Source organism: Bos taurus, chromosome 2 (assembly GCF_002263795.3).
Source record: "Bos taurus isolate L1 Dominette 01449 registration number 42190680 breed Hereford chromosome 2, ARS-UCD2.0, whole genome shotgun sequence".
Lineage (NCBI taxonomy): Eukaryota > Metazoa > Chordata > Mammalia > Artiodactyla > Bovidae > Bos > Bos taurus.
The window spans coordinates 42043995-42065914 of record NC_037329.1 but is presented as its reverse complement, the minus strand read 5'-3'; the positions used below and the strand labels follow the sequence as shown (position 1 = coordinate 42065914).

The 21920-nt window shown below is 35.2% G+C and overlaps 1 protein-coding gene across 6 annotated transcripts in view; it reads left to right on the top strand.

Moving 5' to 3' along the window:
• The window catches only part of GALNT13 (polypeptide N-acetylgalactosaminyltransferase 13), a 656510-nt gene that overhangs the window by 266499 nt on the left and 368091 nt on the right, over positions 1-21920 (top strand). For all 6 annotated transcript variants that reach the window (NM_001076886.1, XM_024975592.2, XM_005202449.4 and 3 more), the window contains 1 exon segment: positions 9487-9655. In NM_001076886.1, coding sequence (NP_001070354.1) covers positions 9487-9655 — 169 coding nt within the window.

Here is a 21920-nt window from a genome sequence, read left to right as displayed (position 1 = left end):
CATGTCTTTACTGCCTCAATTAGATGCACAGTCAATGAATGCAGTGCTCTTTCATTTTTTGGCTAAAGTGGGTATATTTTTGTGCACTTAATGAATCACACATGTGATGATATATCGCATGCTGAAAGTTTATTATTGTGTATCTTAGGAATAATTGTAATGTTTGGTAACCCAGGGGGCTTCTTTAAAATGGTCATTGGTCCACTGCAGTTTCACCTTACAAAGGGGGGTTTAAAGCCAAAATTGGTGCTTTTGTTTCCAAAGATTTTTATTTATTTATTTTTTTTGCCATGTAGAGAGAGGTGGGAGGATGGGGAAATTTCCTATTTAAAGCTGAAAGTTAGGCTATTACTAGAGCTATTGCAAGCTGAAGGCAATTTAAATACTGTGAATGAGGAAGCTCATTTTTAATGCAGGAGGAAATAGTTTCATGTTTCAACATTATTTTATCACTTTAGTGAACATTTTAAAAGTTGGATCCATTGCTTCCAGGAAACATTTATGACTAACATATGCCTAACAACCTCTTAGCTGTACATAAGAATAGACATGTCGAGTGTTTTTTAAGGATGACTGTGAAAAAAAGAGGAAAATATTGATACTAATATAAAAATTTGCTTCTTCCTAAAAAGGAACCAAGAATTTTGCTATTTGTCCCTATATGTATGTGGGTATGCTCTGTTGTGTCTGACTGTTTGCAACCCCCTGTAACTGGCAACTGTAGCCTGCCAGTATCATCTGTCCGTGGAATTTTCCAGGCAAAAATACTGGAGTGGGTTGCTATTTCCTTCTCCAGAGGTCTTCCTGGCCCAGGAATCTAACCCAGTGTCTCCTGAATTGGCAGGTAGATTTTTTGCCACTGAGACATTTGGGAAGCCTTTTAATTTTATTTTTTGTTCCTGCTCAGCTGCTCAGTGTTTCCCTTAATTCCTTAACTGTAAATTGTAGTGAAGCTCCTATGAGGAGTTTTTCGCTAAAACAACCATCATTCTTTGATACTCTTCTACCTGCTTGTCATCTTATGTATATTAAGTAGCTTTCCTCCCTTCAGAAACTCCACTCAACACTGATCCCTTCTTTTTCATGCCCCTAATATCTACTAACAATTTCAGTATCTGTCACTGTAAAAGCCATGTTATATCAATCATCACTGAAACCAGAGTTTTGGTTAATGCATGGCTGCAATCACCTTATTAGGTACAGTTGAACTGATTTAAAAATAACGATGATACTAAAGAAAAAATGTAAAAGGTTTTCTAATGAACTACTGTTAGTCTCCCTTGACATATGTTTATATGTCACATAGATTTTTTTATATAGAAATTGGCTTATTTTGTAACATTATTTCATGACCCGTTTCTTAAGTATAATATGAATATCTTTTACATTATTAAGTGTTCTATAGCATAATTTTAATTACCTTTTGTTTTCTGAATGTGACTATAACAGTGTATTTTGCATTTAAATATATATATTATTTAGCATAGTCCATATGTAGTACACACAGTATTTAACACAGTCTATCTATATGGAGAGAGAGAATTTGTACATTTTCTCCAGCATGTAAAAACACAAGATATTACTTTAATCATCTATGCCAGTAAAACTTTGTACATATCTTTATTTCCTTAGAATGTGTTCTTATACAAGAATTCAGAGAAATAGTTTATAAGCTATGTTTGATTGTCTTTTACAGGATATTACACAAATGAATGATATGGGTATCTACTATAGTACATATAAGCATTGGCATATAAATTCCATTTATACAACACTAAAGTTATTTAAATATTTTATTTGTAGTTGCTCAGTTATGTCTGATTCTTTTCAATCTCATGGACTGCAGCACCCCAGAATTTCCTGTCTTTAACTATCTCCTGGAGCTTGCTCAAATCATGTCCACTGAGTTGGCAATGCTATCTAATCATCTTATCCTCTGTCACTCCCTTCTCCTCCTGTCTTCAATCTTTCTCAGCATCAGGGTCTTATCCACTGAATCAGTTCTTCACATCAAGTGGTCAAAGTATTGAGACTTCAGCATCAATCCTTCCAATGAATATTCAGGACTGATTTCCTTTAGGATTGACTGGTTGGATCTCCTTGCTGTCCAAGGGACTCTCAAGAGTCTTCTCCAACACCACAGTTCAAAACCATCAATTCTTTGCCACTGAGCCCTCTTTATGGTGCAGTTCTCACATCTGTACATGACTACCGTAAAAACCATAACTTTGATTATACAGATCTTTGTCAGCAAAGTGGTATCTCTGCTTTTTAATACACACTGTGTAGGTTTGTCATAGATTTTCTTCAAAGGATCAAGCGTCTTTTAATTTCGTGGCTACAATCACTGTCCTCAGTGATTTTGGAGCCCAAGAAAATAAAATCTGTCAGTGCTTCCACTTTTTTTCACATCTATTTGCCATGAAGCGATGGGACTGGATGCCATGATCTTAGTTGTTTGAATGTCAACATTCAAATATTTAATAGAAGAAGAATTATGGATAAGAAAGACAGATGCATGATTATAAGACTAATAGCTGCATATATTTAAGCAGTCATGCTTTGTATTAAGTTACTATCTAGAACCATTTGTAATAGTTAAACTGCTCTTTTTATTAAAAGTTACAATTGGGATTTGAAATAGATTAGTTGCATACTCTGCTTTATTTAAATGGTTTCCTTAACAGTCTGCTTAGGATCTAATTTGTAATCTAATGAAACACTCTTCAGGCCATATTCTTTGCACATTTTAATTGTGTACCACTATCAGTAGGAATTTCTGAACCTGTGTTAATGTATCTAAATTTATTTATAATGCATAAATATAATATTCTCAACCTAAATATTAAATGGTAGTGAGGACTAATTTTTAATACAAAAGTAGATATGAAGTAGAGATTTTACATTTTTCAGTACCACATGGATAATTTTATACATCAGAGTTCTCTGTCCGTGGTATTCCCCAGGCAAGAATACTGGAGTGAGTTGCCATTTCCTTCTCCAGGAAATCTTAACCCCAGGATAGAATCCATGTCTCCTGCATTAGCAGGCAGATTCTTTTACCACTGAGCCACCAGGGAAGCCTGATCTCTCACTTAGCTGGTGGAAAATGCTATCTTATTAATATCTAACAAGAGGCACTATCCTGTTGGATAGTAGCTAATATCTGCTGGACTTGACCCCATTTAAGCTTGCTATTTGCAACATTTTTACTGCATAAAAATTTAGTTACTGAAATTTAATTGGAAAAAACCAGAACACCACATATGGCCAAGGTAAAAATTAAAAAAAAAAATATTGGCAGATGAATCAGATTTTTAGAAATGCATGGATTTTTCCAAAGGTGTAATAAATGAATTACTATTTCCACATTAAATAAAAAAAATATATATATATTAAGCTATGTATTATAATATTGATACTATTATATTGATATTTGAAGTCTATTATGGCTTTCCTGGTAGCTCAGACTATAAAGAATCCTCCTGCAATTCAGAAGAATTGGGTTTGATCCCTGGGTCAGGAAGATCCCCTGGAGGAGGAAATTGAAAACCATTCCAGTATTCCTGCCTAGAGAACTCCATGGGCATAGAAACCTGGCTGGCTACAATCCATGGGATCACAAAAAGTCAGACATGACTGAGCAACTAACACACAAGAGAAATGGGCCAAAGCAAAGATACACTGAGTTCCTTTATTTTAACAAGAATTATCCTTGATAAACTCAGTATCTGTGGCTTGACAAAAGAGCATGGGCCAGATAACACTGAATGGAAGGCAAAATGGTTTGGATAGTGAGACAGTGTCCCCAGTGCTAGCGTGATTCCTCATCTTCTGACTCTGCTACAAACACATTTATGATTGACAAGATGAAAAGTATTGTCTTAAGGAAATGATTTATTAGCAATGAAGTATGAATATTCAAAGATGAGAGAAATTAAAAGTCAAGATACTACATTTATTTCAGTTGACTATTTCAAACTGATAAAAACTAGAGAAGAGCTGGAGTGTATACAGAAATTAACAACTGAGTAGATCTGCAGATGGAAATACAATTTGAAAAAATTTGTTGGAAAGTATGCTATTCAGGATGACATTTAGATTTTGGTCCAATGTCATGCTTTTACCAGTATGCATCATATATTACTATGTTCTTTAACATAATAAGTTTAAAAATGACCTAAATTTTTTTACTCAAGTTTTTTCTTTTCCCCCTAAATACAAGAATCTCTTTTTATTCTTTTCAAATAGACAGTGCTTGTTGTTAATTGGACATTTCTTCAACTGAAAAAGTGTTCATAATGCAATGTACATAAGCAAATATTGCAGTTAATATGTTCCTTTTGGTAGACTGATCAGTTGGTTGATTTATATTTTGGGGTTTATCATTTTTATCAATGCAAATTCTATGATAAAATAAATCAAATTTAATCTATACAGTATGCACTATGTTAAAGAAAATGAAAAATATGTTATATATATATGTGCATATATAATGATTCTGCTTTTATATTTCAACCAGTTTTGTAGTGTCATTTTGGGTCAAGTTATCATTTAAGTGATTTAATCTTATAATTAGAAAGGATATAACTTCTAGCATAGTACTTAAAAAAATTTAATTGGAGGATAATTGCTTTACAATATTGTGTTGACTTCTGCTATTCAACAAGATGAATCAGCCTTAAGTACATATATGTCCCTTCCTTCCTGAACCTCCTGCCTCGACCCCATCCCTCTTGCACTGTTGGTGGGAATGTAAATTGGTAACAGCTACTATGGAGAACAGTATGGAGGTTACTTAAAAAACTAGGACAAAAACTACCATATCACCCACCAGTCTCACTACTGGGCATTTACTCTGTGAAAATAATAATTGAAAAAGACACATGTACCCCAGTTTTCATAGCAGCACTATTTACAATAGCTAGGACATGACAACATAGTATATTAATCTGTTTATACAGTCCAAACCAGGTTTGGAATTGGGCTATTTCCAATCATATTTAAGTGAAGTCAAGATATAATGTAGATTTAGTTGCCTTCTCTATTATATTTGCCTACCAAGACTTGAAAAGTAACACCAATACTTCAGTGACAGTTCTTTTTGTTTTTCGTTTTGACTGTGGAGGAGCATGGTATTTGGTGAGTGTGTGGGTGAATATTTTTTTTTCTTTAAACTATGTAGAGGAGAAAAATAAACAGGTGAGAAAAAAAATTGAGGTTGGTATTTAAAGGTACTGGAGATACCTCATACTAAATTGCACAGTCTTTTCTATTTTTTGTTTATATTATTTGAAGAAGAAAAAAAAAACCTGTTTATTCTAGAAAGATGTATTCTGCCAGGTAAGAGCAGGAAAAGAAAAAGGCTTCTTCCACAGTATAATCACTTAGCATTTTTTTCTTGAGCAAGGTGAAAAACACCAATAAGTCTGCTCATGCATTAAAAAAAAATTGTAAAATGTCAAATATGCATTCATTAGAGGCTATTATAGAAAAATATATTTAACTTTGGGGAGGAGACACTTAACCTGATACACATTAAGTTGTCATCTACATTTCACTAAGAAGCTGAGAGTAATTAAGGAGAATGTTAATATGTGCTTGCAAACTAGTTATAGGAATAAGGATCCTGTTTGTGATGATTTTATTTTTATTGATAGCACTGCAAGATTATACACTTACTCTGTCACTGACAAAACTATAATTTTCCTAATACTCAGCAAGGACATGGTTACAGCTTTGAATATATTACAAAAAACAAGTACTTCTATGTGCTGTAACTTGATCTTCATGCTCCACAATGATGTAGTTGAGCTCCATGATTTTCTACATAGACTAGAAGTCAATCCTATCTGTTTCATAGTCTTGGTAGCATTGCATTGATGCTATTTTCTACAATGTAATATATTTTTGTTGGAATTTATAGAGGACATTTTAAAGACCTGTGAATGGTAAATGAATTACTTCCTTAACTTCTAAAAATTATAATTTTTTAAATCTCAAATTCTTTAAACTCTTTAATGTAATAAAAATCAAACATCCTTTTTTCCAGAAAAAAAAACATTGACCCTATATTTTCTGACATTTAAAGTTATAGACCAGAATATGTAAAATATCTATTTATCTATCTCTACCAAACTAGATTGAGAATCTATCTTCTTATAGATACATATAGTTATAGATACAGATACAGACACATACATAAAATATCTGTTATCAAGGGGTATCATATAGCCTGATTAAATCCTTTGCTTCAGAATTAGATTCCTAAGGAAACTATAGAAATTCCTAATAATTTCTATGCAATCAAAACTTAAAAAAATAAATCAGAGAAATGAAAAGTACTTGGAGACCTATCTAAGTCCACAGTCTAATCAGCAACACAACTTCACCCAAAGCCAGCTCCAACAACTCCATATGATTTTAGTGACAATAAACTTACTAACTCCCGAGGAAACATATTGCAGTTACAATTTTAATTGAACGTGATATACTTTTTCATAAAATTCCTGTCTTCATATCTACTTTTGCTTGTTAAAGTGAATGGAGTCTTCATTAGCTATAAGGTAATTTGTTTAATAGTTTGAAGTTGCATACAGATATCTTTTTCACTTTAAAATTTCCCAGTCCTTACCATTTTTCTACATATAAGAGGATTTACAGGCTAATCACCTTCCTGATACCGATACCTGAAGTTCCCCAGAGTGCCTAATCTCTTTTATAGTTTGGCTCATGGCATTACAAAGTCAGAGTAACCTTTCACAGAAAGTAATTGACTTGAAAATGTATTGTATATTAGCACCAGTAATATTAGTCTTGATGTTTTATAACTACGGTCAAATCAGAAAAAATTCTCCTTGTTGTGTTCTACCCTAGTTTTCACTGTATTTCATTATTTTATAACATTTTATAAAATGCTATAATTTATGGATTATTTCCACATACTTTGTATTCTTTAATTTTTTTTTATTAAAATATAATTGATTTACAATATTGTGTTAATTTTAGCTGTCCAGCATAGGGATTCAGTTTTTGGTTTTTTTTTTTTTGCAGATTATATTCCATCTTAGGTTATTATAACATTGGGTATAATGTCCTATACTCTACAGTAGTCATTGTTGCTTACCTGTTTTATGCATCAGTTCAGTTCAGTCTCTCAGTCGTGTCCGACTCTTTGCGACCCCATGAATCGCAGCACACCAGGCCTCCCTGTCCATCACCAACTCCCGGAGTTTATTCAAATTCATGTCCATCGAGCCGGTGATGACATCTAGCCATCTCATCCTCTGTTATCCCCTTCTCCTCCTGCTCCCAATCCCTACCAGCATCAGGGTCTTTTCCAATGAGTCAACTGCATAGTAGTTTGTTAATCCCATAATCCTAACTTGTTCCTCTCCTCCCCTGTTACCTTTTTAGTAACCCTAAATTTATTTTCTATGTCTATGAATATGTTTCTGTTTTGCATGTACAAGTTATGACCAACCTAGATAGCATATTGAAAAGCAGAGACATTACTTTGCCAACAAAGGTCCATCTAGTCAAGGCTATGGTTTTTCCAGTGGTCATGTATGGATGTGAGAGTTGGACTGTGAAGAAAGCTGAGCACCGAAGAATTGATGGTTTTGAACTGTGGTGTTGGAGAAGACTCTTGAGAGTCCCTTGGACTGCAAGGAGATCCAACCAGTCCATTCTGAAGGAGATCAACCCTGGGTGTTCTTTGGAAGGAATGATGCTAAAGCTGAAACTCCAGTACTTTGGCCACCTCATGCGAAGAGTTGACTCATTGGAAAAGACTCTGATGCTGGGAGGGATTGGGGGCAGGAGGAGAAGGGGAGGACAGAGGATAAGATGGCTGGATGGCATCACTGATTCGATGGCCGTGAGTCTGGGTGAAGTCCGGGAGTTGGTGATGGACAGGGAGGCCTGGCATGCTGCGATTCATGGGGTTGCAAAGAGTTGGACACGATTGAGCAACTGAACTGAACAATTGTATTATTTTTTAGATCCAAGATGTGATTAATATCATATGGTATTCATCTTTGTCTGTCTTATTTCATTAAGCATAGTATTTTCTAGGTGTATCTGTAATTTAGCAAAGGCAATATTTCATTCTTTTTATGGTTTAGCTATATATATGTATGCACATCTTCTTAATCCAGTCATGTATAGATGAGTACTTGGGTTGCTTCTGTCCTTTGGCTCATATAAATAGCACTGCTAGAACATAGGGGTGCATGAGTCATTTCAAATTGGTATTTTAGTTTTTTCAGGATAAATAGCCAGGAGTGGAACTGTTGGATCACATGGTATTTCAATTTAAAATATATTTTAAAGTAATCTGGGACCAAATCTTTGCCTTTTAAAATATATGGAAATTAAACTCAGTAAGATTATATTGTAATATAGCAAAATATAATAATATTTTATAGATAAAAATGCAAATTTAAATTATTATATAAAATTAACATTTTAAAATATTTTAATTTTATATAAAATTTAATTACACTAATATAAAATAATATAGAAAATGTTATATATTATGTATATATAATATATTTGCTATAATATAGCAAAAGGATGGAAGAGTCAGAACCACAGCTACATTTCTTCACAGTACCTGGTTTAATATCATTGTGAAAAGTAAATCAAGGGTAGATTAGGTTAACTAGAACCTCGTCATCTTATTATATGTTAACATACATACAGATATATGTATGCACAGGCCTATACATACACACACTGAGTCATGTATTTTATACCTAGAAGGGACATTAGTGTGGTGGTAACTTGGAGGAAATGCAAGAACATTAGCCTGTGTGTAGATCCTTAAGGTCTTAATAAAAACACTCCAGCCCAGAATACTTCTGTGAAATTTCAGTTATGAAACATGTAGCCTCCAAATCCAACTTGACATTTAAAATTGTATGTCACTGCTATGAAAGTTCTTTCTACTTATTTGAAAATGATTTGACAAAGGAATAAAAGGCTGATGGGGATAAAACATTCTCAACCTTACTTGCTTTCATAAAGATATAATGGCAATAGATATTTGAAATAACAAAAATTTTAAGTGAATGTGAAAATAAACTAATCTTGGTATATATTCAAAATTTCTCTTTCATTATTTTGCACAACGTAGTATGCCCAGAGTTCAACTTCATCCTCTCTAATAAATGTATTAAAAAAACATGAAAGAGAAGTATGAAGTTTTGGTATTTTGTGTTGCTTATTTATTAAATCTTAATGATTAGTTAGATTATATAATATGTGATAGATTTGAAGGACAACATGCAGCATTGAGTTAATGAATTAAAATAAGTTGTTTCTTTAGAGTATGGCTTGTAAGTAGCAATAGAGACTTGACAATTGTATTATTAGGCCAGTTTATAAATAATACACTTTAGAATCTGATCCAACACAAGTTTGTATATTCAGTTCATTATCTGTATGTTTGTATGTATATATGTACCTGTGTGTGTCTTACAGCTGTTATTTCAAGAAACCAAGAAGGGCCAGGAGAAATGGGAAAGGCTGTGCTGATTCCTAAAGATGACCAGGAGAAAATGAAAGAATTGTTTAAAATCAATCAGTTTAACCTTATGGCCAGTGATTTGATTGCCCTTAACAGAAGTCTGCCGGATGTAAGATTAGAAGGGTGAGTTTACATTTGTTGTATAATCTAATATACTAGCAATCTCCAAAGTTTAGAATATCTTGAAAGTTCAGTTAACTCAGATTATTTGAATCTAGAGCTATATGGTTCTGAATACCTATGCCACCGCAGGAATTAACTGTGTGTGCATATGGTAAGAGATATGAACTGTGTCCTTCTCTGGGAGAGCAAAATATCTTACTTGCAATGGCATTGCAGAATATACAACCGAACAGGACTTTTTTGCCTTCATTAAATATCTTTTTATTTTGTTTTGCTTTATTTTGCCAAAAACAGAGCAAATGTGATCTGTGATAAATTGTTTTCTTGTCTATGTAGAAAGCTCTTACATTTGCTTTTAAAAAATATATGTTTTGCTATTTCAGCATAAAAATAACCTATTGCCTGTGTGATTATTGACACTTTAAAATGATTTATTGAGGATTCTTTAGCACTTTATGATGTTATTTATAATTAGAATGCTCAGTTATCAGCCATGGAGGATATATACTCATTTAGAAATAATACTGTATGAAAAATTATGTTGAAGATTCCAACACTTATGTGATTAACTGTAAGCCATGCTTTATGTAGTTGAACATATTTTAAATGGATGTAGTAAAAATCATATTTAGTGACAGTATTGTCATCCTTATATATAGTCCTAACAAAGTAAGCTATTGGCACTTAGAAAAGAAAATCTCCAAGTTTACAAATATCCTCCAGAACACACTTCTTTTTATAAAGAAGTTGTTCTTTAGGCATGTAATGACTTTGTCTATATAAAATAAAATCATAATTAATGCATATTTTGCTACATTTAATGAGTTATGTTACATTAGGGCTATGGTGACATTAATATATTTACTAAGTATGAATTTTTTTCCCTTTCTGAATTATTTCAAGTAAGATCAAAATAAAGTAACTCAAGTCTTACTGATACACTAGCCTAGGTTTTCAGAAGATTCATTTGATAGCCAAGTATTAGTAACTGGTTTTGTATACCCTTGTATGCTTTTGAAATGTCTCTCTCAGCAAATCACAAATAACTACTTATTATGGATGTTTTGGATTCCTAGCAAATTGCTAAAATGTCAAATTTAACATTTGTGCATTCCAGAGGATTTTTACAGGTAGTTCTGTCCATATTTGTAATGTATTTGTATATGTGTAGATATATTTGAATTTTTAAAGATATACAATGAGCATATACTTTTAAATAATTTTGAGTATTTTATATGCTGAGTTCATGTTTTAATTTTGCATTTATTACCTTGTTTTATTTTGATAAAATTGGTAAATGTGATACTTAAAACCATGTATTCAGTAAAACCATGTACACACTATTTCAAATTTTTTTAAATCAATTTAAAGATTTAATATAATATATAAGTGTAAATTACATATCAGATCTGGAATGATTATGGTAAGAACTATTTTAATACAGAACTCTCACTTAAAAAATCATTACTGAGCATCCATTTAAAATATTTGTGGCCAGTGGTTTTTACTTCTTTTAAGAATTACTTAGTGAAGACAAAGGCACCCCACTCCAGTACTCTTGCCTGGAAAATCCCATGGATGGAAGAGCCTGGTAGGCTGCAGTTCATGGGGTCGCTAAGAGTCAGACACAACTGAGTGACTTCACTTTCATTTTCACTTAGCATAATAAGTACTAGAAGAATTAAATCTTAAACTTATATACAGTCTGTGGAACAATTCTTCATTTAAAACAACTGTTTGATTCAAATTGCTCAGTATAAAACCTGTAAAAGATGCCATACCTACTATAGATATTTTTGCTTGAATTTTCAAATTTTGCAAATAATAGTAGTGAAGTAAATCATTTTATGTTTTATTTTTGTGACATCACAGTGTATGCAATTAGTAAAGTAAAAATAAATACTATCCACAATTCCTAGGCAAATCATAAAGTGTATATGAAGTTCACTGGGGACATTTGCAAGTCATTTTGAATGACTCAATTTTGTGACTGCCTGGGAATAACTACTTTTTAGAAACACACTATGAGTCAGCTATCCAAACATTTTTAAAAATGTAAAAAGCTGTTAATACTCATTTGATGTAGAAAACCATTTTCCAGTTTTGGTATTACAGTTCAGTTTTTGAACAGTTATATCTCAAGACATATGACACATTAAGCTAGTTTCAGTGATGATTGATATACCAAGATATTAAAAATGCAATTTATAATTTACAAAGATCTTTATTTTAGTGAAAAATTGAGTTGATATTTATTTAGAAAGGGTTTGAACTGCCAAACAGTGGATTCATTAAAATATCTCAGACTATTTTACTAGAATATATCTTTAAACTAGCTTGACTGAATTCAGAAAATTGTCCAAAAAGTTTAATGTTGTGTTTGACCTTAATATCTGTCTACAAATATTTGAAGATATATTCAGTGTTGGCCTGAAACAAATAGACTGCCAGATATTTCTCCAGCAAAGATGGGTTTATTTAGGATCAACAGAGAATTGCAATTCAGTGTCAGCTACCCTGGCAAGCCACAGGCAAGTCCCCACATAGCAAGAGAAGAACACTTTTATAGACTGAAAGAGGAAGTCAGGAGTCAATCCTAACTTCAATCCTGGTCTCCCACTTCATCTTCCCACGTACATTCACACATCCATTCTCTATGTCTGCATCTCTATTCAATTCAGTTGCTCAGTTGTGTCCGACTTTTTTGTGACCCAATGGACTGCAGCACACCAGCTTCCCTGTCCATCACCAACTCCTGGAGCTTGCTCAAACTCATGTCCATCGAGTCAGTGATGCCATCCAACCATTTCATCCTCTGTTGTCCCCTTCTCCTCCTGCCTTCAATCTTTCCCAGCATCAGGGTCTTTTCCAGTGAGTCAGAAAGCCAGACTCTTTGCATCAGGTGGCCAAAGTATTGGAGCTTCAGCTTCAGCCTCAGTCCTTCCAATGAACATTCAAGACTGATTTCCTTTAGGACTGACTGGTTTGATCTCCTTGCAGTCCAAGGGACTCTCAAGAGTCTTCTCCAACACCACAGTTCAAAAGCATCAAAATGTGACAAAACGTGGTCCATTGGAGAACGGAATGGCAAACCACTTCAGTATTCTTGCCTTGAGAACCTCATGAACAGTATGAAAAGGCATCCCTATTGCTGCCCTGCAAATTAAGTTCATCTGTAGTTTTTCTTGATTGTACACATGTGCATTAATGTACAATGTTTGTTTTCCTGACTTCACACAGTGTGACAGATTCTAGGTTCATGCACATCTCTATAAATGATGTATAATGTTGTTCTTTTTATGGCTGAGTTATAGCCCATTGTGTATATGTACCACATCTTATTTATTCATTCCCCCTTTGATGGACATTTAGGTTGCTTCCTTGTACTGGCTATTATAAATGGTGCTGCAATGAACACTGGGGTTCATGTGTCTTTTTAAATTATGATTTTCTCAGGGTGTATGCCCAGTAGTTGGATTTCTGGGTCATAGTGTAGTTCTATTTTTAGTTTTTTAATAATGATTTTTAAGAGAAACAAATAGACCTTTGAAATATTGGAGTATCTCTGCTTTTAGCAGTTGTGACTCTAAAGAAGCAGAAGTCAAGTGCATTGAGCATCCTTTCACTATCTCAAAAGGTGACGATGGCAAATACCGTGCTGAGTATGCTACCATCATTTGTTTTGATGGTGCTGAGGCAGCATCTTTAATCTGTGGCTACTTCAGCTCAACGGGATTTAGTTTTCCTTTTGCAAATGAAAAATGGTGAATTTGGGATATAGAAGAACCAACACAGTGCTTTTGGACAAGATATTTGGAGGGCCTCTACAAATTTTGTCAGTTGAGTCTTAATGATGGAATTAGATTACTCATCTTAACCAGAAAATTGGTGCAACAATCCACACCAGTGTGAATGTCATAAAACCAGCCAAACAGCAAAGACTTGTCAAAGTACCTAGCCAATAAAATAGATTACTCAAATACCATGAAATTCAAGAAGAGTTCTACTAGGAAGGAATCATCTTTCCTAACTTTAGTCACAGAAAAGACAGTAACCAGTCTACAGGAGAACATTTCAGTCCAGTGTGGAAACATATAGACTGTGACTGAAACATTTATATCTATTAGAGGAAATTGTATGAAATCCAGTTGCCAACCTCATATAGACCATTTGCAAAATACCAGAGAGCAGTAGGTATTTGAATACCTGAGAGTAGTAGAAATAGACTTCCCTGGCTTGTACTTGGACAAGTGGGACAGTGAGGTAGGCACTGCTTGTGGTCTTGTTAATGTTTCCCTACCATATTGATTCATGAAACTTTTTTGGTCAGTAGACCAATGGTTTAATGCACGTACAGTGGTGAGGAGTGGGTATGTTAGAGTCTCAGGTAGGACTGGGTTCTTATTGGTCCAAACTAGAGCTTTCTCTTTTTATCAAACCAATAGTTGGTGCATTTCCAATCTTATTTTTTGCTTTTCGGAGGCCAGTTGCTGGACTCTCTAACCAGTTTTACTAAATTATAATTTGGATAATTTGGAAATACCTTTTGAACCATGACAGATGCTTGGCTACTGTTGGTCCTTTTAAGGACAACATTCCTTGCAGAAGTATCAGCAAGATCATTCCTCTTAGCTTCAAGAAATTTAAGTTTAGAATATACCAAACTGTTAATAATCGCTAAAGTGGCAGGTAGGATGTTTACATGCAATAATTCCTGACCATCAGATCCATTATAAATTTATTTCCACTGGAAATAAGGAGGCCATGTTGCTTCCACAACCTTCCAAAGTTGTGAGCCACTTCAAAAGAGTTTCTACTGTTAGTATAAGTATTGGCAGTTTTGTCCTTGGCTTAGGTTCAAGCTCATGTTAAGAGCATGTAGTTCATCCTGTTGAGCTGAAGTAGCCACAAATTAAAGATGCTGCCTCAGCAACATCAAAACAAATTATGACAGCATACTCAGCACACTATTTGCCATCGTCATCTTTAAAATAAAAACCATTGGTGAACCTTGAAAAGTCAACATTATCCAATGGAATTTACTGTAGATAATTATGAGGGGACAGGAGGTGGTGCACCAGTGTTAAGCAGTCATGAGGAGCCTTGTGGGTGATGGAGGGGGAAAAGAGTAGCCAGGTTAAGGTTATCATAACAGAAAAGAGTTCTGTGAAGGGCAGTTAAGAAAAGGGCTTCATAGAAGGTAAGATGAATGCATTCAGGAGAGGATTCAGGAGAGCTTCTACTGTATCAGATACAAAAATGTTTAAACGGATCACACAAACATTTTCTTGGTGGCCTTAACCGAATGGACAGTAGTCTGTACGGCATTAAGGCAAGGCAGTATCCTAGTGTCCATGGTCTTGTTGCTAGCTTTAATACTTTATAAGTTGGTGATTGGGGTCTGTGTTTTGGGTGAGTAATCCAAAGGTGTTCCCTTCCTTTTCATTTGCAAAAAGGAAAACTAAATCTGACCGTTCTGATGCCCAAGGGTTGGTGACTTCATCCAACTCTCCTTTAGGACCTGAAAACTGTGTCTTCCAGTCCATCCCCTAAATTGGATTAAATTGAGTTGGGATTATTTTATTTATTTTTTTATTGTGTATAGTTGCTTTACAATGTTGTGTCAGTTTCTGCTATACAGCAAAATGAATCAACTCTGTGTATACATATGTTCTCTCTTTTATGGATTTCCTTCCCATTTAGGTCACCACAGAGCATTAAGTAGAGTTCCCTGTGCTCTACATCAGGTTCTCATTAGTTATCTGTTTTATACATAGTGTATATATGTCAGTATATGTATGACAATACCAATCTCCCAATTCATCCCAGCGTCCCTTTTCCCCATTAGTGTTCATCCATTTGTTCTGTATGTCTGTGTCTCTATTTCTGCCTTGCAAACAGGTTCATTTGTACCGTTTTATAGATTCCACATGTGTGTATTAACATATGATATTTTTCTCTTTCTGACTTACTTTACTCTGTATGACAAGACTCTAGGCCCATCCACATCTCTACAAATGACCCAGTTTCATTCCTTTTTTATGGCCAAGTAATATTCCATTGTAAGTACCACATCTTCTTTATCCATTCATCTGTGATGGACATTTAGGTTGCTTCCATGACCTGGCTATTATAAATAGTGCTGCAATGAACATTAGGTCCATGTGTTTGTTTTTGTTTGTTTATCTTTTTTCAGGTCACCTGCCCAGTAGAGGGATTACTGGATCATGTAGTAAATCTATCTTTAGTATTCTAAGGAAGCTCCATACTGTTTTGCATAGTGACTGTATCAATTTACATTCCCACTGACAGTGCTAGAGGGTTCCATTTTCTCTACACCCTTTCCAGTGTTTATTGTTTGTAGATTTTTTTATGGTGACCATTTTCACTGGTGTGAGGTGATATCTCATTTTAGTTTTGAATTGCGTTTGTCTAATATTCTCTAATAATTACTGATGTTGAGCGTCATTTCATACGCCTCATGCCTTTTCCATAATCATTTACTGGTCTTAATCTTAAAATCATATTTTGCAGAAAGGCAATTTTAGGCTTCTTATAACATTGGAAAGCCTCATAATACCAATCAAAATAAGTATTCCATCACTTCTGGAAATTTTTAAACCAGTTCAATTTTAAGGAAATGAAGTTTGGGGATTTCAAAAGTTCCCCATCCTTGCCATTGAGATTCTATTTAAATTGCCTTTGGTCAGCTCTGTCTATTTATTTAGAAATGTACATGAGGAAGGACCCTTGTTTTTAAACATAAAATCAACCAGAGACCCTGTAGATAAAGCACTCTCAAAATATTAATAGTTAAGTGACTGGGATCCCATTTCCTGAGGATTTTCCTCTAGAGCAAAGAAAATTTTCAAACAGTTTAAACAGTTTGAAACACAATTGGTTTAATTCAAAAAGCTTACAAATCAGGCCTTAAAAGATAGCTTGGTCCTGACGGAGCTAGACTGAAGGCTTTGGTTTTTTAGCCAGTCTTCAGAGGACAGCCCCCAAAGGAATAGGCCAAAAGTTGAAAAACCAGAAGTTTCATCTGAAGCAGTCCCGTCCTGAAAGAATTGATCCAAAGGCCATTTTCAGCCAGCTTCAGTTGAAATAGTCTGATCTCAAAATCAGACCAAAGTGTCAAAGGAGTAGTCACATACAGAACAAAACATTAACCAGAAAGGACAAAACCTTTAAATAGATCCTGGAGAAAGCTTGCAGGGCGTCAGACGCTAAAGGATGTGAGCTCGAATCCAGGGAAAAGATATACATTCAAACTCCAGGGTTGGCGAGAAATGCAGTGAATGGCAATGGGCTTAATTGTGGGTACCACGCTTATTTGTTCACCAGCCCTGGAGCCATAGGGAGTCTCCTCTGGTTTCTGAAAGAACCACCAGAATTTTGACCTGAAAGAAATAGACTGGCAGTTATTTCTCTAACAGATGGGTTTATTCAGGATTAACAGAGAATTGCAATTCAGTCTACAACCATGACCAGCCACAGGCAAGTCCCTGCACAGCAAGGAAGGGGTACACTTTTATAGAGAAAAAGGAAGCTGGGAAGGCAAGGACAAAAAGTCCATGGCTTTTCATTGGCTGAGTTGTTGCCATGAAAGAGAGTCAAAAAAAAAAAAGCAAAACTTAATTTTATTGTGGAGTTTAGCCGGTTAACAATGTTGTGATAGTTTCAGGTGGATAACAAAGAGACTCAGTCATACACAGACATGTATCCATTCTCCAGAATGGGAATCTTTCATCTTCCTGTTGGTCTCTGCTGTCAGTGTAGGGTGTGAGAGCTCTCCCTTCTGCTGTCTGACTCTGCTTAATCGAGGTTTCTTTTTATTAATTTTTTTACAAGAGGAATAAATCTAAATATCTCATGTTTCCAAAGAGAAGAAACTAAATATAAAATGTGTTTTATTGAAGGCAATTGTGATGAAACATCAGGACAATTTGGAATTAAGTTTGAGAATGTCCATCTTTGGAGATGTTGAAATTTTTATATCAATTTGTTTATTTACTTAATATATTTAACTTATTAAATTGTATAATACATTTATATATTATGTTCATTTATGGCCATAAATAATAGAATCACAAATGATTATGGTATTTGATATTTTAAGTACAATCAAGGCTGAATGAAGCAATAATAGTGAAAGTCACTCAGCTGTGTCCGACTCTTTGCAACTCCATGGAATTCTCCAGGCCAGAATACTGGAGTGGGTAGCCTTTCACTTCTCCAGGGGATCTTCCCAACCCAGGGATCGAACCCAAGTCTCCCACATTGCAAGTGGTTCTTTACTAACTGAGCCACAAGCAGTAACCAAATTTATTACTTTTTTTTTTTTAAGGCTCTCAGGTTCTGCGATTCTTATGTTTGAATTGATATAAGTATAAATAAAATTCCAGACAGCTGTAACCAGCCCTTTCTCTTCTTTGCCCATCCTCCATAAATTAAAAAATAGTACAGTGTCATAAAATTATATTCAGAACTTTGTGAAAAATGACTAGCAACTTGTGTTGATGGATCAGCATTAGGGATTTGTTAGCATGTTTCTCAACTGTTATGGGTCTAATACTTTGTAAATTGATATAGTTTGAATTGAAGAAATGAGGCCTACATATTTCTGCTTCAGAAAGCAAGCAAATAGGTGTCATTTTGTTTGGTTTTCTATCTAAAGGTTTAAAAATAATATTTAACTAAGAGAGAAAGGGAGAGGGACAGAGAGTCTTTATAACCAAACTAAGGAAACCCATTAAGTGATATTAAACACATTATTTTAGCAATTAATATACTGATGTATGCCAAATACTGTTCTGTGTGCTGAGGATATAGCAGTAAACCAAACTAAGCCTCTGCTTCATGAAACTTAGAACAAATAAAAGAATGAAGAATGGTAAGGAATAAAGAAAGATTAATAAGAGAAATCCTTTTTAAGACACTTGTATTTGAGTGACTTAAGTGGACCTTAAGCACCTAAATGTTATAATTTCATTTTCCTAATACACAGAGCTGTAACATATTTTCTAGAATCTTGAAACAGACCATGCCAGAAATATAGCAGACATATGGTTGTATAAAACTCCATGAAGATACAAAAGCAAACGTGTAGATGTATGTTTGCCTGTGCCTGTGTGCATGTGTGTGTAATTGTATCATTGTTTGAAAAGTGTTCAAACTGTATTTCCGTGAAATGCAGCAAAAATCACAACCTGGTTTGCAAAAGTCATCAGTAGTCAATGCTATCCTCTAGCGCTAGGCTTTCCTGAAATAGAGAACACAATATGGTCATGATTAATCAGGTACTGACTCTATTCCATTATATGTAAAACAAATAGGAGGAACAAAAACCCAACTTTGGGGACATTTTTCAAGTAATAAGGGGGAAAATCTCTAGGTATGGAGCCAAAGAACATAGGTTTAAGATCTGACTCTGTGGCTTCTTATTGGATCTTGGGTTTAAGCGATTAATTTTCTAAGCCTCAATTTCCATTCACTGATGAACTCAGGTTGTGGTTTTTCTGTCGTTCAGTCACGTCTGACTCTTTGCACCTCCATGGACTGCAGCATGCCAGGCTTAACAGTCCTTCACTATTTCCAGAGTTTGCTCAAACTCATGTCTGTTCAGTCAATGATGCCATCCAACTATCCCAACTTCTGTCGCCCCCTTCTCCTCCTGCCCTCAATCTTTTCCAGCCTCAGGCTCTTGGCATCAGGTGGCCAAAGTATTGGAGGTTCAACTTCAGTAACAGTCCTTCCAATGAATATGCAGGTTTGATTTCCTTTAGGATTGACTGGTTTCATCTCCTTGCTGTCCAAGGAACTCTTTAAGAGTCCTTCTTCAGCACCACAGTTAAAAAGCATCAATTGCTAAGTCCTCAGCCTTCTTTATGGTCCAACTCTCACATCAATGCATGACTACTGGAAAAACTATATCTTTGACTATATGGACCTTTGTCAGCAAAGTGATGTCTCTGCGTTTTAATATCTGTCTAGGTATGTCATAGCTTTTCTTCCAAGGAACAAGTGTCTTTTAATTTCATAGCAGAAGTGACCATGGTCAGTGATTTTGGAGCCCAAGAAAATAAAGTCTGTCACAGTTTCCATTTTTTTCCCCATCTATTTGCCGTGTAGTAATGGAGGTGATGGAATTCTAGTTGAGCTATTTCAAATCCTGCAAGATGATGCTGTGAAAGTGCTGCACTCAATATGCCAGCAAATTTGGAAAACTCAGCAGTGGCCACAGGACTGGGAAAGGTCAGTTTTCATTCCAATCCCAAAGAAAGGCAATGCCAAAGAATGCTCAAACTACCACACAATTGCCTCATTTCACATGCTAGTAAAGTGATGCTCAAAATTCTCCAAGCCAGGCTTCAGCAGTACATGAACTGTGAACTTCCAAATGTTCAAGCTGCTTTTAGAAAAGGCAGAAAAACCAGAGATCAAATTGCCAACATCCGCTGGATCATGGAAAAAGCAAGAGAGTTCCAGAAAAACATCTATCTCTGCTTTATTGACTATGCCAAAGCCTTTGACTGTGTGGATCACAAAAAACCGTGGGAAATTCTGAAAGAGATGGGAATACCAGACCACCTGACCTGCTTCTTGAGAAACCTATATGCAGGCCAGGAAGCAACAGTTAGAACTAGACATGGAACAACAGACTGGTTCCAAATAGGAAAAGGAGGACGTCAAGGCTGTATATTGTCATCCTGCTTATTTAACTTATATGCAGAGTACATCATGAGAAACGCTGGGCTGGAAGAAGCACAAGCTGGAATCAAGATTGCTGGGAGAAATATCAATAACCTCAGATATGCAGATGACACCACCCTTAGGGCAGAAAGTGAAGAGGAACTAAAAAGCCCCTTGATGAAAGTGAAAGAGGAGAGTGAAAAATTTGGCTTAAAGCTCAACATTCAGAAAACTAAGATCATGTCATCTGGTCCCATCACTTTATGGGAAATAGTTGGGGAAACCGTGGAAACAGTATCAGACTTTATTTTTGGGGGCTCCAAAGTCACTGCAGATGGTGATTGCAGCCATGAAATTAAGACACTTACTCCTTGGAAGGAATGTTATGACCAACCTAGATAGCATATTCAAAAGCAGAGATATTACTTTGCCAACAAAGCTCCATCTAGTCAAGGCTATGGTTTTTCCAGTGGTCATGTATGGACGTGAGAGTTGGACTGTGAAGAAAGTTGAGTGCTGAAGAATTGATGCTTTTGCACTGTGGTGTTGGAGAAGAATCTTGAGAGTCCCTTGGTGCAAGGAGGTTCAACCAGTCTATCCTAAAGGAGATCAATCCTGGGTGTTCATTAGAAGGACTGATGCTAAAGCTGAAACTGCAATACTGTGGCCACCTCATGTGAAGAGTTGACTCATTGGAAAAGACCCTGATGCTGGGAGGGAGCAGGAGGAGAAGGGGACAGCAGAGGATGAGATGGCTGGATGGCATCACCAACTCGATGGACATCAGTTTGAGTGAAGTCCGGGAGTTGGTGATGGACATGGAGGCCTGGCGTGCTTCAATTCATGGGGTTGCAAAGAGTCGGACACGACTGAGCAACTGAACTGAACTGAATGGGCCCACATACCATGATCTTCGTTTCTTGAATGTTGAATTTTAATCCAGCCAACTTTTTCACTGTCGTCTTTCACCTTTTTCAATAGGCTCAAGTAATCAAGTAATTAACCCACCAATCCCTGTCATTTAGCTAATATAGGCTTAGCCTTGAGAACAAGAAAATGGATATAATATCACTAACTGTAAGAAGTAAAAAGAATATATTTACATAAACAATAATTATAATATTGTATGGACACATCAAAAATGATGAAGGATAAAATCGTGCTGAGTTCCTAGTGTAATTTTTATGTTCATTATCATTCTGTAGAATTCTTTCATACCCTAACCTTTTTTTTTTTTTTGACTAAGCAAGGAAACTTTTCAAGCTCCTGGCTTCTCTCTTTACTCTGCCACTCTTTTTGAATAAGAAATTAACAGTAATTATTGGGTGAATATTTATAAAATAGCTGTAGGCAATTAAAACAAAATGTTAAGGTTCTTTAGCATTTACTTGTATTCAGACATTTAATAGCACTTTAAGTTCTGATATTGAGTTATTTGAAGGTTATAATGCAGCTGGCATTTAAATATATTTCATCAGGGGAAAAATGAGAAAATAGGAAATTTATTTCAGCTATTTATAGCTCAGACCGAATAGCTGCTTCTTATGTATGCGTACTTGCAAGCTGATAA